This window comes from Ascaphus truei, chromosome 7, assembly GCF_040206685.1.
Source record: "Ascaphus truei isolate aAscTru1 chromosome 7, aAscTru1.hap1, whole genome shotgun sequence".
Classification (NCBI taxonomy): domain Eukaryota; kingdom Metazoa; phylum Chordata; class Amphibia; order Anura; family Ascaphidae; genus Ascaphus; species Ascaphus truei.
Genome location: NC_134489.1, coordinates 50005097 through 50020843, shown reverse-complemented (window position 1 = coordinate 50020843; position 15747 = coordinate 50005097). Strand labels below are relative to the sequence as shown.

The 15747-nt window shown below is 40.9% G+C and overlaps 1 protein-coding gene across 2 annotated transcripts in view; it reads right to left on the bottom strand.

Annotated features, from left to right (window-relative positions):
• TMEFF2 (transmembrane protein with EGF like and two follistatin like domains 2) overlaps positions 1-15747 on the bottom strand; it is a 525146-nt gene that overhangs the window by 18360 nt on the left and 491039 nt on the right. For both annotated transcript variants that reach the window (XM_075608340.1, XM_075608339.1), the window contains 2 exons: positions 9175-9298; positions 2628-2786 (listed from right to left, as the gene is read on the bottom strand). In XM_075608340.1, the coding sequence (XP_075464455.1) occupies positions 2628-2786; positions 9175-9298 (283 nt within the window). The remainder of the gene's footprint in view (positions 1-2627; positions 2787-9174; positions 9299-15747) is intronic.

Below are 15747 nucleotides of genomic sequence, written 5' to 3'. Positions count from 1 at the left end.
CCCCCCCTCTGTCTCCTTCTCTCTCCTCTGTCTCTTTTTCTCTCTCCTCTGTCTCTTTTTCTCTCTCCTCTGTCTCTTTTTCTCTCTCCCCTGTCTCTTTTTCTCTCTCCCCTGTCTCTTTTTCTCTCTCTCTCCTCTGTCTCTTTTTCTCTCTCTCTCCTCTGTCTCTTTTTCTCTCTCCCTCCTCTGTCTCTTTTTCTCTTTCCCCACTCTGTCTCTTTTTCTCTCCCCCTCTGTCTCTTTTTCTCTCCCCCCCTCTGTCTCTTTTTCTCTCCCCCCTCTGTCTCTTTTTCTCTCCCCTCTCTCTCTTTCTCTCCCCCTCTCTCTTTCTCTCCCCTCTCTCTTTCTCTCTCTTTCTCTCTCTTTCTCTCCCTCTCTCTCTCTTTCTCTCCCTCTCTCTCTTTCTCTCCCTCTCTCTCCCTCTCTCTTTCTCTCCCTCTCTCTCTCTCTCTTTCTCTCTTTCTCTCCCCTATCTCTTTCTCTCCCCTCTCTCTTTCTCTCCCCTCTCTCTTTCTCTCCCCTCTCTCTTTCTCTCCCTTTCTCTCCCTCTCTCTCTTTCTTTCTCCTTCTCTCTCTCTTTCTTTTTCTCCCTCTCTCTCTTTCTCTCCCTCTTTTTCTCTCCCTCTCTCTCTCTCTCTCTCTCTTTCTCTCTTTCTCTCCTTCTCTCTCTCCCTCTCTCTCCCTCCCTCTCCCTCTCTCTCTCTTTCTTTCTCTCCCTCTCTCTCTCTCTTTCTCTCCCTCTCTCTCTCTTTCTCTCCCTCTTTCTCTCCCTCTTTCTCTCCCTCTCTTTCTCTCCCTCTCTCTCTTTCTCTCCCTCTCTCTCTTTCTCCCCCTCTCTTTCTTTCTCCCCCTCTCTCTCTCTCTCCCCCTCTCTGTATCTGGATATCTTATTTACCCTATATATCTTAACTGTCCTATACTACACCAAAATAACTTATACTGCTTTCTTCCAGATCTAACTCAAGCTTCACACAGAAGACATCGGAACCCCCCCATAACCCAGAAGACTGGTAGGGAACACATCCCCTCCAACTTATAACATTGCGGGAATGAGGTACCTGGACATTGAGGGACTGCGGATCAGGTAAGATCCCAGGCGGGATTACTGCTTTAGATATTGTGAAACGGGGACGTCCAGACACTGGTTAAGGGGTTCAGGAAACTAGTCATTCACCTGTGGCTTTTATTTCTAGATCCGACATTTACACACTTACACACACACGTAACAAGGACTAATTGTAGTATAATGTAATAAATACATTTGTCAAAAACGAATGTTGTTCTGACTAGGAATTTATTAAATGTATTTTATTTATATATTTTATTTTAAAGCGGGGTTGGGGGCGGGGTTGGGGCGGGGTTAGGGGCAGGGTTAGGGGCGGGACTAGGTGGCGAGTAGATTTTTTGGTTGGGCGAGTAGATTTTTGGGTGATTTGTCGAACACTGTATATATATATATATATATATATATATATATATATATATATATATATATAATCTAGCATAGGCTTATTGCACCCTAACAGTGTACTGCAGGATAGATTTTAGAATATTGAGGTTTTTTTTTTAATGTCAATTCAAGTGTATTTGCCTATTAATATGTTTTTCAGTTTTTTAAACAAAATCTCAAAGAAAATTTGTTTTTTCTAATTTTTTCTCAAAAAGAGCACCCTGGTGCTATCAACCCAAAAATGAAAAATAATACCTGAGTGATCAATACATCTGAAATGTTACTTATTTTTCAGGTAGTTTTAAAACCATTCTGGGTTCCCCACATTTGAATATTGAGAGACATTATTGGTTTTGTCTTAAGAATTTACTAGTTTGCTAAACTCAATTGCTTCTTTCACTTGTTTGGCTTTAATGACATTACAAGGTCAGAAAGCACAGAGCAAATAAATAGTTAAGAATTACTTCATAGACTACAGACTCTCTATAGTGAATATCGCTTTAATGCTTTCCCAGTTCTAAGTGAGACAAATAAGAAATAATGGAGTGAGCTATCAAGGCAAATTAGGAGCAATACTCACAAAGAGTGTCAGCTTCACATTGAGTCTCCCTTTATCAATGCACCAAGAACTTTGCTACAGTTGGGGCCAAAGTGTGTCAGTTTGAAATGTGTGTGTTGTGTCAGCAGGAGATGTTGGGGAGGAGTAACGTAATGCACAGATTAGTATGAAATGTATCAAATTCTGCATCTATGTGTGTCATTCTTTAAACTGTGGTGGAGTCAACGTGCCTACCTAACATCTGCATCAAATGTAAGCAGGATTTTTCTTCATTCACCTAACACAAGCAGAACATCGGTGTATTGCATGTCAAATCAAACTTCTCTTTGCACTCTTTTTAAGTTGATACATCACCTCTGGGTGTCAATAACACACAAAAAAGTTCACCATAAAAACATGTTATGTGGACTTTTGAGTACTTTATGTCCAGTGCTATATTTATGTGGGTGAACTATCTTGAGCTGATTATCTGGCTTAAAAAAAAAATCTTTTCGTTATTTAAAGCTGGATTATTTATTGTAGTTTAGATGTAAATTATGTTTTAATTCCTTATGGTTCGGACACTTTTTTTCCCCTTCAAAACAGTTCTGAATATGTCAGACCAAGGGAATTACAAACCTTGTTATGCAGAGGACTACAACGCAGATGATAGCAATCTGGATGGTTCCAATCACAGCTGCTATTAATACATACTGAAAACGTACAGGGCCTGGAACCACATATAAAACGTTGAAGTCTTTCTTTTCACAGTGTGACCCACTGTAGCCTGTATCACATCTGTAATGACAAATACATATAATTATTAAAAGCGACAGTGCTTTCTCTTCTATTAAGAAATGCCCACAACTTGTGAACTCTTATTTTATAACAGAGATATTGCTTTCTGGATGACCAACGATTCAGGAGAAATCTAGCTCTTATTTAATGGTAGAATGGGAAACTAAAATAGCAGCATCATTAGCAATGAGCCCATAAGTGTGAGCATGATAAATCAAGGCACATGTGGAGCAACATTGACACAAAGAGCAATAGTTTCATGTTGTGTCTGTTTGCATCCATCCATATATCATGATCCATGCTCCAATGTTTGTGCTGTGTGTGTCAGTTTGCAATTTAGGATGTCTCAATTAGGTAGGAATTACATGATGTATCAAAATCTGCATCTCTGATAAGAAAGCAATGAATACTGCTGCAGGACATACAGTTCTCTAGTTAAGGGAACATAAAAACATAGACAATTCTTTGGGGTGCCTCTTTAAGAAAAAACCAAAAAACCTACAGTATGTGGTTTAAATGTTTAGTTTCACATTGGACCAGAGTGAAACAATGGCAGGTTTAACACATTTAGTACCAGGATGTTTGCAGCACCAGAGTGCCACAGACATGCTGGCATTGCTGTGTATTTGGCTGTATTTGGCTGTGTAACATCAAATGTGTCACATTTAAAGTGTGTGGCAGAGTTAATTTTGGAGTTGAAATTGAGGTGAAGATTTGAGGAAGATTGGGACTCAGCACAACAACTTTGCAACTGTGAGAAAATAACTTTCCAAAAGCTATGGTTCTTTGTACTTTTTCTATCCTCCAGTACTGGGAAGTCTCTCCTCCTACATCTCATTATGCCCTCCCTACTGCTTTTTCTGTTTACTATTTCCTCACTCCTTTGTGAACGTCTCTGTTCTCTCAAACTCCCTCACTACCCACTGCACCATTATTTATACATCTCTCTCCCAACAACTTCTTTACCCTTCAATAACAAAAAACACCCACACAAATCCTCTACTCACACCCTCTATCTACTCCTTCCTGATGCTGGGGATCTCCCCTAAGCCTGAAGTCAGACATACACACCTGATTTCACCAATGCCTCCCTGCCATCTCTTCCCCTGTAAATTGTGTTAACCCTCTTATTTTAATACAGACTAACATTAAAACTTGCCCCACAAATCAAGCATCCCAATAGCCTGCACTCATGGTTACTGTCCCACACTTAATCATTTCTATCACCCATTGTGACTAAACACTGCCATCAACAGCACTTATTCCCTCACCTACTGTCTCTGTAAGTTCCCCATCAAACCTCTGAAATTGTAAGCTCTTTGGGACAGGGATTTCCTTTCCTATTGTTTGATTTTGCTGCACTTATTGTATTAGAATTCCCTGTACTGCATTATTTGTGAAGCGCTGAGAACACTTTTGATGCTATATAAATAAAGACATACATGCATACATACATACATTGCGACCATGTAATCTGCAGTGTAGCAACACATGAACGCAAGACGCCCCTGATGGCAGAATGGAAGAGGAATTCCTCTTTTATTCTTTTTTTTTTTCAACTTTAAATTTTTTATTGGAAAAATACATATACAGCCATTATTCCACAGCCCATTATCGTCTTTCCAAATTTAGTAAACATATAACATATTGCCTCTGAGACTCAACCATTTGAGGCTGTACATACAGGACTAGACAAACTAGACAGGGAAACAGGGGAAGAGGGTGGGGGAGGGGGGGGGTGGATGGCCAGGCAAAATCGTGTCTTTTTCTTTGTGTCTCGGCCCTAATGATAGGCCAAAACCAAGGAGTTTATATGTGGCGGGTCCTCCTATGGGTTCTTTTTAGTATTAGAGTTATCTTATCTTGGGGCCGTGTAAAGGTCTGTTCTCCGCGCGTCACTATGTCTTTTTGTCTAATCTGACCTCAAAGGAGAACGCATTTATTTTAATTAGTGCAGGATTGAGGTGGCCTCCACTCCGGGGATGTCTGCCTGGGTCAACCATGGATCCCAGACTTTTAGAAAGTTTGTGCCGGTGTCATTAACTAAACTCGTTAATTGTTCCATCCGGCAGACGTGCCAAATTCTGTTTTTGATCTTTGGGATAATTGGTACCTCCTGCTGTTTCCATAGTGCTGCGATCTCGCATCTTGTGGCAGTGGCGAAATGCGCGATTAATTTATGCGACGCATTCGATATACCCTGGATCCGCCTGCCCAAGAGGAACAGCCACGGGTCCAAGGGGATCTCTAAATCGAGAATCCGCTGAATCCAGTCTCTGATTTGTTCCCAAATAGGGGCCACTTTAGTGCAAGACCACAGCATATGTCGGAGATCTGCAGGCTCCCCACACTGTTTAGGGCAGAGAGGGGAGTAGCCTTTTACAAATTTCGCTAGGCGCGTCGGAGTGTAGTTTCCTCTTTTATTCTGATTGCGTCCACAGCTCTTTAGAAGCTGTGACTTTGATCTACATTAGAAACAAGCAAAAGAGGAATTTCATTGACTGGAAGTCTAAGAGATAATCAGTGTGTAAGTGTACTGAATGTCACTAGGGCTCATTAAAGGTTCATGTTTAAAATCATGGTAAATTAAGCCTTTATGAAAAGAACTGTAAAATCTAAGTATCAAAAATCATTTATGTACATTTGAACATTTCACATAACAGTGGGAATTCTAAAGGAGAAGGGACAGAGGATTTATATGATCGTGAAAATCAAATGTTTAAGGACCAAATAAGAAGGAGATTAACCACGTACATTACATTCAGTAAGACAGCATGGCAGAAGATAAGAGCGCTAAATCAACTTCCAAATAACAATTGACAGGGTTTGTAAACATTTTAAAGGTTTAAAAAAGAATAATAAAAGAACTGTTGCCTTTTAATATACTGTATGAATTTATTAAACCCATTCACAGCAAAAGAAGCCTACAGTTAACTGCAAAAGGAATCACCAAGATTGAACCCTTGAAGCATGCCACTGTCTTTGGTTTACCTCAATCCAATGCAGGACTGCACCTTTGAAAAGTCAACTGTTGACTTGAAACTGCTGAAGCTATAAAAAAGTGGAAGGGGCAAAGTTCGACCAGCATAATCATTCAGACTGGCATTTCGCAAAAGGGCATGATAACATATTTCCTCTCGTTTGATACATCTAACAATAGTTTCCTGCAAAGTCAACAAAATTATTGTGAAACTAGATTTCAAAATCTAATTGAAGCGATGCAGGCACAAAGGGATATTCCTTCTTTTTAAGCTTCATTTAAAAATAAACAGACATTTAAAATACATATTTATAAGTAAATATAACATTAGTCACTGATGTCAATTTTTGTAAGCTGTCTGGGGCTGAAATACTTGATTTATAAATGCTTAGTGAATTTGTTGGCTAAGCAAATGCATAATACATTTGTTTAGTACTGTTCAACATTAAGGAAATCGTATACTGTACTGCAATTCTGTGTATGTCCCCATTGCATGGTCAACGGGCAAAATAGATTATTAATACTAAGTGAAAAAGAATGAACACATTTCTGATGCATCTTTTTTTATTATCTTTAATAATTAGGTAATAAGATATTATGCTTTATTAGTTTGTTAATGTATTGGTTATTGAACTGATTAGTGTAGCATATTTAAAATAGATAGACGGAATTCTCTATGCCTTAGAAATAAAGCAAATATACAGTTCATTCAAAATGCAGTTTTGTCCTCCAATGCAACTACAACACACATCCCTGTGAAATTCTCAAAGAACTACATTGGTTATTAATTGAGTCTAGGCGCAAAGTTAATCTTTTCTTTCTTGCCTTCAAATACTTTCTGGGCAAGCTACCCGCTTATCTGAGCAAGCTCCACACCCCTACCACATGCAGCACTTATCCTCTGAGATCTGACTCCAAAAGACTCTTCATGATCCCAAGGTTCAATAAAGTATCAGGCTGGTCCTCCTTCTCTCACGTGCACCCCACAACTAGAACAATCTACCAGAGATTCTCACAGACGTATCCAGTCAAGTTTTTTCAAAACTAAAGTTGTCTCACATTTTAATCTGGTCTGTAACTGTTACATACGTCTATAATATATCTTATCTTTAATTGTGCATGCAATGTCTTGTATATAATGTATAACCCTGTTCCATTAATGTAATTATGTATTTGTAATCATGTATTTGTCATCATAACTCTGTGCCCAGGACATATTTGAAAACGAGTGGTAACTCTCAATGTATTACTTCCTGGTAAAACTTTTATAAATAAAATTCAACATTGAAGAACAGTGTGTCACTCTCATGACTTTTAGGACAACTTAGCAGCAACTCCCTCTTCCTCTATGAAAATATCAGGGAAAGAGCTTTCTCCCAAATTCTCCTGTTCAATATATTCACAAGCAGGCTAGCGCACAGATCAGAGCATTCAAGTCAATGTAAAGCACCATTATACCATACATTAACACTAAGAAACACAACATGAAATGAATGCTCTTAACATAAGTTTAACAGTGTCGGCTGCTTCTTTTCCATAAGAGATAATATTAGTGTTATGTGGCCATTTGCTTTAACCCTTTGCTGCTGCTCTGCGATGCATTGCTGGTTCCTCTGATAGAGGAGGGGTTAAAGAGAACTGCAATTTCTTGGGTGCTATTATTGGCAAGTATGATAAGAGAACAACTATATACTTGTTCAATCAAAATTAGATCATAACTTTAATGGGAAGAGTTGGAGACATTGCTGGGTTCCCAGGTACAGTTATACTCCTTGTAGTTTACAGTGGATGCCCACAACAATATCTATATACAGTGTTTGATACCTAGTCCCATTAAACAAAGGTATTGCATAACTGCATAACTATATCTAAAATGTAAATGGATGACTTTCTTTTATCATTACAGTTATTTTTACAATTAAGTATTTTAGACACCATTTAACTCACCCTAACCTTCTAATTTTATAATATATTAATATTTATTCCAAAAACGTATCTTCCCCTTTTTTCATATCACCTTCCAGATGCTCTAAATAAAATCAATGCAGGAAATATACATTGTTCTAACACAAAATCAATGCATGCATAGCCAGAGAGAGTATTTATTTTCCATCAAGAAAATCAATATTCTGAAATACAATACTGTAGGTATATTGTGTACATATGTACTCCAAGTTTTAATGATTCATGTGATAAAAGACATCAGCTAGATACAATCATAATCCATCACTAAACTCCATTATTGACATTGTTACTATATTTGCCTCAAGCTTTAACCAATAACATAATTTTGGGATCACTTGAATTTCGCTAAATGGATTTTTAGATAAAAAGCAGGAAAAAGGCACAAGAAACAGGACGTTTACAGCAAAATCTGTTCCAATTCCAACACATTCCTAATATCCTTCATTTTATTGACTTTAAGATAACTGCCAATTAGAGATGGGTGAAGTTTTGGGGTGAATTTGGATCCGCAGATTATTGGCTGCTTCCTTTGGTCCACAGATTTCAGTGGATTTCAATCTCAAAAGGGCGATTTACTTTTTGCTGATTTTTTAATATTATTACCAATACACTGAATGGATTCCGCAGCCTGTCGACGGATTCGTAGAATCCAATCCGCAGATCCAGGAATCCGTTGGCGAATTCTTAAAGCATCCAGATTGGACTCATCCCTTCAATCTGCACCAGATTGGACTCATCCCTTCACAGGTTGTATACAATGGCACTTTTTTTATGAATCCACGCGGATTAAAACCGGCCAAATCCATTTGCGTATTTTACACCACAACACGGATTTTGGGTTGAAAATGCTAGAAAATCTGGGAAACGGATTTGGGCGAATTTGCCCAGCTCTACTGCCAATGATGCCATCTTATGGATTGATTTAAACAGTGACCAATGTATTATAGTACTAGGAGGAATGGAGTACCATTAATTCTTTAATGAAACAGAAGGAGTGACACTACTCTTTATTTGAACATTTTCAATTCCCCCTTTTTTTAGATCTAAAATTAAATTTATGTTTACAAGGCTCTCCTCTTTTTGCTTTAGGGCATAAATATTATATAACTCTTTCTAAAATAATATCAGTAAAGCTTTGTTTCAACGATGAATACATTTACAATTTCTTGAAGTCAGGTACAGCACTACTACTTTTTAAGGTACTTTTACAGCTGCATTTGAATCTGGGTTCTCTGTTGGTAAGCATGGTCATTCTAATTAAATGTATACTGATGCTTCTCAAAATATTCTAATAATAATGAAAATCATTTACTACAGTTACAGTATAATCACTAAATTGTACAAGTCATTTTAATTTGTTAAAGTTAATTTAAGTGAATGACAATTAATGAGCAACTACTGTAGGAATATTGTTCTTTTGTGCAAAATACATGTAGATCTTACCTGCAAGAAGGCTTCTGCATGGTAACAGGATGTTCGCACTTCCCGTGTACACAGTAACCATCGTAATGTTCAGGACAAGGAATATACAGCCCTCGGGCACTTTCTTCTAATTTATTTGCATTCTCTGTAAAACAAAGACAGAAGTAGATGATGTACAGCATGTAGATCTTTATTTATATAGCGCCCATAGTGTAGTTAACGCTTTCCAAAGACAATACAGTACAGGGAAATATAATACAATAAGTGCAACAAAGTCAGACAATAGGAAAGGAAATCCCTGCCCTGAAGAGCTTACAATCTAAAATGGTAGGTGAGGGAATAAGTGCAGTAGATGGCAGGGCTTGGCAGGAGTGACCGTGTGACAATAGCCATGAGTTCAGGCTATTGGGATGATTTATTTAAGAGGTGGGGTTTCAGGTTTGTTTTGAAGGTGGGGAGAGAAGGTGTTTAATTAGATTTATTATTTTCTTAATATAGTAAAAAAAAAAAAAAAAGAAGTGAAACCATGTTATTTTAATAAAGGATATTTAACAAACCAGCATTTTAATGTCAAAAAGGGGACAGTAACTAGCGCCTGAAATAAAAGTCAACTGTCTACTGTACAGATAAGCAATATCCCAATCCTTTGGAGTCTTAATCTGTTTTAATATGATAATTCGTTGTATATTTCCACTGCAAAAATAACTTTGTGCCGTAGATCTACCTGTAATAAAAGGGTGAAAGCAAAACTCTTGGCTCTGGACCTTCTTCTGCCCTCTAACCAGGCTGCCTTCTTTCTGTCTGTTTTTGTATGGTTTTGTACCACTTAAACCCATTTTCACTCTGCAACTCAGTATCTATCAAACACTTTCCCTCCCAACCTTCCAAAAAATGCCATGTCCAAAAAGCACCTTATTAATTAAAGCAGCAATCCTGATCTCCTTTTTTTCCCTTTTTTATTTTAGATAGGGTTGAAGCAGGGTTTCTCCGGAGCTGAACTGCATCAATTTCAGCTCCGGGTACCCCCGCTTACAGAGATACTTACCTCCATAGGGGGTGCTGGTAGCAGCTTCATCTGGTTTGTGTGTGGGGAACATAATGGCGGCTTAAATGCCTTGCATCACTCGGGCCAATAGAAGGTCATGACATAATCTCTTGTGGCTTCCTATTGGCCTATGTTACCAGGAACGTTAAACCTCCAGAGCTACTACCAGCACCCACTATGGAGGTATGTATCTCAGGGAGCAGAAATGAACATGGTCCAGCTCAGGAAACCCCTTGCTTTCCATCTATTTAAAAAAATGTAAAAAAATTAAAATGGTCTGCTCCTTTAAGACTTTTGATAACATAAACTCGTGGCTTGCTGTCTCTGGAAGTCTCTCAACATATTTCTCTATTGTGTGCTCTTATGTCTGCTGCAATTAATGCATAATACTCACTTGTGTAAAAATCTTTGCATACTTGTATCTATTCAACTGTATAAAGCAATGTGTACAAAGTTGACATGACATAAATAAAAGTATATATACATACTAAATCCATAACATGCAGGACAGAGGGAAAACGAAAATGATAATTGGTGGCAATTTAAACTGTATTTCTAATACATTCTTCTTAAATATGCAATTATTTATGTCTATTTACTATAATTACATTTTCTAAATATTCCATCAAATATCTAGCATATGCTTCTGTATTTCTATTGTACTAGTTGCTTCCATTCTAGCATTTTATTCTGGATCTTTCCCTTTATAAATATTCTAGATGCCAAAAGATAAATATTCAAAGTATTATAGAATATTTATTTGTAAGACACACTATACATGGTCTATCTTTTAGCACAAGCGGTGTCATGTCCTACATAATTTCATATCCCAGATGTACTATTCCCCAATGGCAAGAAATGCCGTTTTTTCCAGTAGTAAAAAAAAAAAGCAGTCATAATAAGGGAAGCTGTCAGGAGATTTTTGTATCTTGATAGCATTGGTATTTTTCTCTAAAGCAAAAGAGAAATACCAAAAAATTTGACAAGCATATACAGTATCACTAATCGTTATAAATGTGTTTATAATCTCACCATCAATTAAGTAGTAATAGCCATGTTAGTCCAGTTATGATAGTGCAGACTAAATGAGTATTTCAGTATTAGGCGATACCTTTTTTATTTGGACTAACAATTGATATTATAAGACAAGATTTCGAGAGTTCTCTCTCTTTCTCAGGTCAGCAATACTGATTTATAAAGATTCCATGAGGTTAACACAGATGTAAAAAAATGAAAATCAAGATCGCCATCTAAGGCCTGGGACATAGTACACTCAGCTTCGCTGAAGCGGGCTGAGCCGCGCTGAACAGATGCACAAAGCCCCTGCATCTGTAATCAGCGCGGCTATAGTTTCTCCCTCCGCATGCGTGCTGATGCGTGCTGAGGAGGAGAAATTTGCCGCTCGGGGAAGCGGAGGAGCGGTCACATGACCGCTCCCATCCAATGGGGCTGAAGCCGGTCCACCGTTATTCACTTCAGAGCAACCAGACCGCAGCACCGAGGTGTGTGTCTGTGTGTCTGTGTGTCTGTGTGTCTGTGTGTCTGTGTGTCTGTGTGTCTGTGTGTCTGTGTGTCTGTGTGTCTGTGTGTCTGTGTGTCTCTGCTGCTACTCACTGACCGATCTGTCCTGAGGTGATGCTGCCAAGCAGTACAAGCATTCATGTTACCGGAGTCACAGGCGCTGATGCAGGGGGGTGGGTGTGAAAAACAGGCTGGGGCTGGTGCTGGTGCAGGGGGGTGGGTGTGAAAAACGGGCTGGGGCTGGTGCTGGTGCAGGGGGGTGGGTGTGAAAAACGGTCTGGGGCTGGTGCTGGTGCAGGGGGGTGGGTGTGAAAAACAGGCTGGGACTGGGGCTGGTGCTGTTGCAGGGGGTGGGTGTGAAAAACAGGCTGGGACTGGGGCTGGTGCTGGTGCAGGGGGGTGGGTGTGAAAAACGGGCTGGGACTGGGGCTGGTGCAGGGGGGTGGGTGTGAAAAACGGGCTGGGGCTGGTGTTGGTGCAGGGGGGTGGGTGTGAAAAATGGGCTGGGACTGGGGCTGGGGCTGGTGCTGGTGCAGGGGGGTGGGTGTGAAAAACGGGCTGGGCTGGGACTGGGGCTGATGCTGGGGGGTGGGTGTGAAAAACGGGCTGGGGCTGGTGTTGGTGCAGGGGGGTGGGTGTGAAAAACGCGCTGGGGCTGGTGCTGGTGCAGGGGAGTGGGTATGAAAAATGGGCTGGTGGTGGGGGTGGTGGGGGGAGAAGGGATGGGGGGAGAAGGGGTGGGGGGACAAGGGGTGGGGGGAGAGAGAGGGGGGGCAGAAGGGAGAGAGAGGGGGGGCAGAAGGGAGAGAGAGGGAGGGTGGGTGGAGGGAGAAGGGAGAGGGAGGGGAGCAGAAGGGAGAGGGAGGGGGCAGAAGGGAGAGGGAGGGGGGGCAGAAGGGAGAGAGAGGGGGGAGAAGGGAGAGAGGGTGGGTGGAGGGAGAAGGGAGATGGAGGGGGGTTGTGCGGCCGCCGGGGGGGGGGGAGGAGTGGAAGGGGTTGTGTCCCAGAGCAGTGGTGGCAGCAAGGTGGTGTGTGTGTGTGTGTATATATATATATATATATATATTGTGACATAGTCCAAAGATGTTAGGCAGCTTTCTGCCCCATTTTAGGTCAGAAAGTGCAGGAATAGTTAAAAATGATCCGTTCCACAGCTTCCCATTAACTCAGGCAGCTGGATGGAAAATCCAGACCACAGATTACAATGGCTCTAGTTCTCCCTCACCTGCTCTTCTAATCACATGCACAGGTATTTAGATAAATACAAAAAAGACACAGCGCACAACGCTCATAGTGCAATTACAAAATTATATTAACATGAACAAATTATTAGGTGAGTATTGTGCGTACATCAGTGCAGTTAAAACAAGCAGTTTCGGGATATGTTACCCAACGCCTCAAATGACTGGAACAGATGTCCTCACAGTTATGTCTAACACTTGTTTCTCTGTTTTAGTATCCTCAATCGCGCTTTGGTAGTCTTTTTTGTTGTTAATAAAGTTATTGAAGTTTTTTTTTTCTCTATTGCCTATAACTACCAATGACGCATGCTATTCAGGACTTGATACTCCGCCCTTGCTGCTCTCCCATTGGCTAGGAGAGTAGAAGGCTTTAACCAATGAGTGACGATCGCGGGGTATTTAGAAACGAACTGAATCCACCTAAAATCAGTCCCTGATGAAGAAAACTGCTGTTTTCGAAACGCGTAGGACATTCTTGCTAAAAGCTCTACCTTTCAACCAGTACTTTACTGCGCGAGCTGATAGACTGAACGGCGCCGAAATCGGCGACTCCCAGCGGTGACGTCATCCACTAGGAAGTGCTGCACACGGAGGGGAGTGAGAGTATTCAGCTGGTGTTCAGCCATTCTCAGAACAAACACTGTATGGGCCAGCAGCTCCCGTTCAACTCATGCTCTGGGGAGCAAGGACGCACAGAGGCTTTCCATCTGCCCTACTGAAATCCTGCCGCAGAGCCATCAGCAATTCTACCCCTGTGAGGACATCTGTTCCAGTCATTTGAGGCGTTGGGTAACATATCCCGAAACTGCTTGTTTTAACTGCACTGATGTACGCACAATACTCACCTAATAATTTGTTCATGTTAATATAATTTTGTAATTGCACTATGAGCATTGTGCGCTGTGTCTTTTTTGTATTTATCTGTTAGCTCCAGGGGGTTCCTGAGCCCCCCCTTCCATCACAGCTGCAGACGCTCTGATCAAGGTCACGTAATTAATTATTTAATTACTTTATCACTATATATCACATTTATATATTAGCTGCGCACTTTAACCTCCTGTTCACAGGTATTTAGAGCAGAGAGGTTTTGCATTTCACTCTCTCTCCTTAGAGCCTGGAGGCTGGGGGTATCGCTGCTCCCCGGAATCCAGTTCGGGGTGGACGGCCCCTCCAAGTATCACAGTACCAGAGGATTTGCCTGGACACTTGGGACCGAGTTCCCACCACGAACAGATAAGACAAAACAAATGTTTATTGCTGTTGCTAAAAGACTGTGCTGTATCTAGTGACCCTAAATAAGAGAGCATTGTTTTAAGCTGGGGAACCAGGTTAGTTGGCCAGCAGCTGTTAGAGAGACTGATTCTGATGTGTAGTTAGATCCCTGAAAGGGATAGGATTTTGTTTATATCATTTTGGTTTTATTTCTTAAAAATAACAGTGTGGGAAATACTGTAACACTGAAATGAGTGAACTGCTGAATGAAAGTATCTGAGTACCTCTAATCTACACTTGTTAAAGCTGCAGTACCTTACTTGGATGAAAATAAAGCAGGCAGAAGCCTAAGTTAAGCAGCATAATACTTTGCATGATCCTGTTATTTATATAAATAATCCTAGAAGACTGTGTCGGGAAGAACCCAGACAGACGTCAGCGCTACAAAAGAGGGGCGTTTGTCACATATGGTGGAGAATGCGGGTCGACACTAAAAGTCTGTGGGTTTGCAAATAAATGCGGGGGTTTAAAATGGCCGCCCAGCTGAACTAAAGTACAGATGCTATGAGTGAAGTCTGTCCCACTGTGTATATCAGTTGTGCTTCTAGCATACACAGAGAATGTGCGAGGTGTGGATGCAATAGCACCCTGAACCCAAACAGAAAACCAAAATGTTTTGCTGAAGAAAAAAAAAATTTGCATCTAACAAGTGCTGTTTGTAAAGCTAATTCCTTTTGCTGAAGTGAATAAATTTGCAGCTAGCAAGTGCTGTATGTCAGTTGCTAAAGTGAGTGAAATTGCAGCTAGCAAATTGTCCCTGCCGGGTTTCTAAAATGGCCGACGTGAAATGTTTGTTTTGCAATGCACGTAATCTTGAAAAACAGTGTCCCTTCAGGCTATACGATGATGATGACGACTCGTATGTGGCCCCAGGAGGAGAGCCGTACCCACAGATGAATTTAGTATGCTGGGCCTGTCGTGAAGTAGGTCACATGGAAGATGTGTGTCCCAAAATTTTCAAAGACAAACAGCTGCAAAAGCAAGCAACGCCCTGTGAGTGCAAGCAAGATGTGGAAGCTACCAGTGAGTGTGTGCCCAGTACCACTGATATCTCTGGAGCTAATAAAGCAAAAAGAAAGAAGAAGAAAAAGAAAACTGTTCCTCAAGTCACAGGGGAAGTGACCGAGCCACTTGAACCTGCGCTGTCAGGACATGCGTCAGAAAGGCGCCGAGATGTGCTGCAGACCGGAGTGACCGGCAGAATTGTCACGGGAACAGTGGCAAAGGAAAAGGAGGAGCAAAGGGAAGCTGAATCCTTGAACCAGGATAAAGAGGCTTTGGTTTCTGCACTCCAAGCTGCCCACCATGATTATGAAGTCCGGTGGCAGGATTTGGTGAAGGAGCGAGAATGTTGGAAGAAGGTGCAAGAAGCGAACGCCGAGTTACAGAGGTGTATACTCCCAGCTTTACAAGAGTATGAGGCTTTGAAGAAAACAGAGTCTCTCTTACGGAGTGAGCTGGAAGAGGTGACGACTAGTCTGGAAAAGGCCAACACCGTAATTGCCAGCATGGATG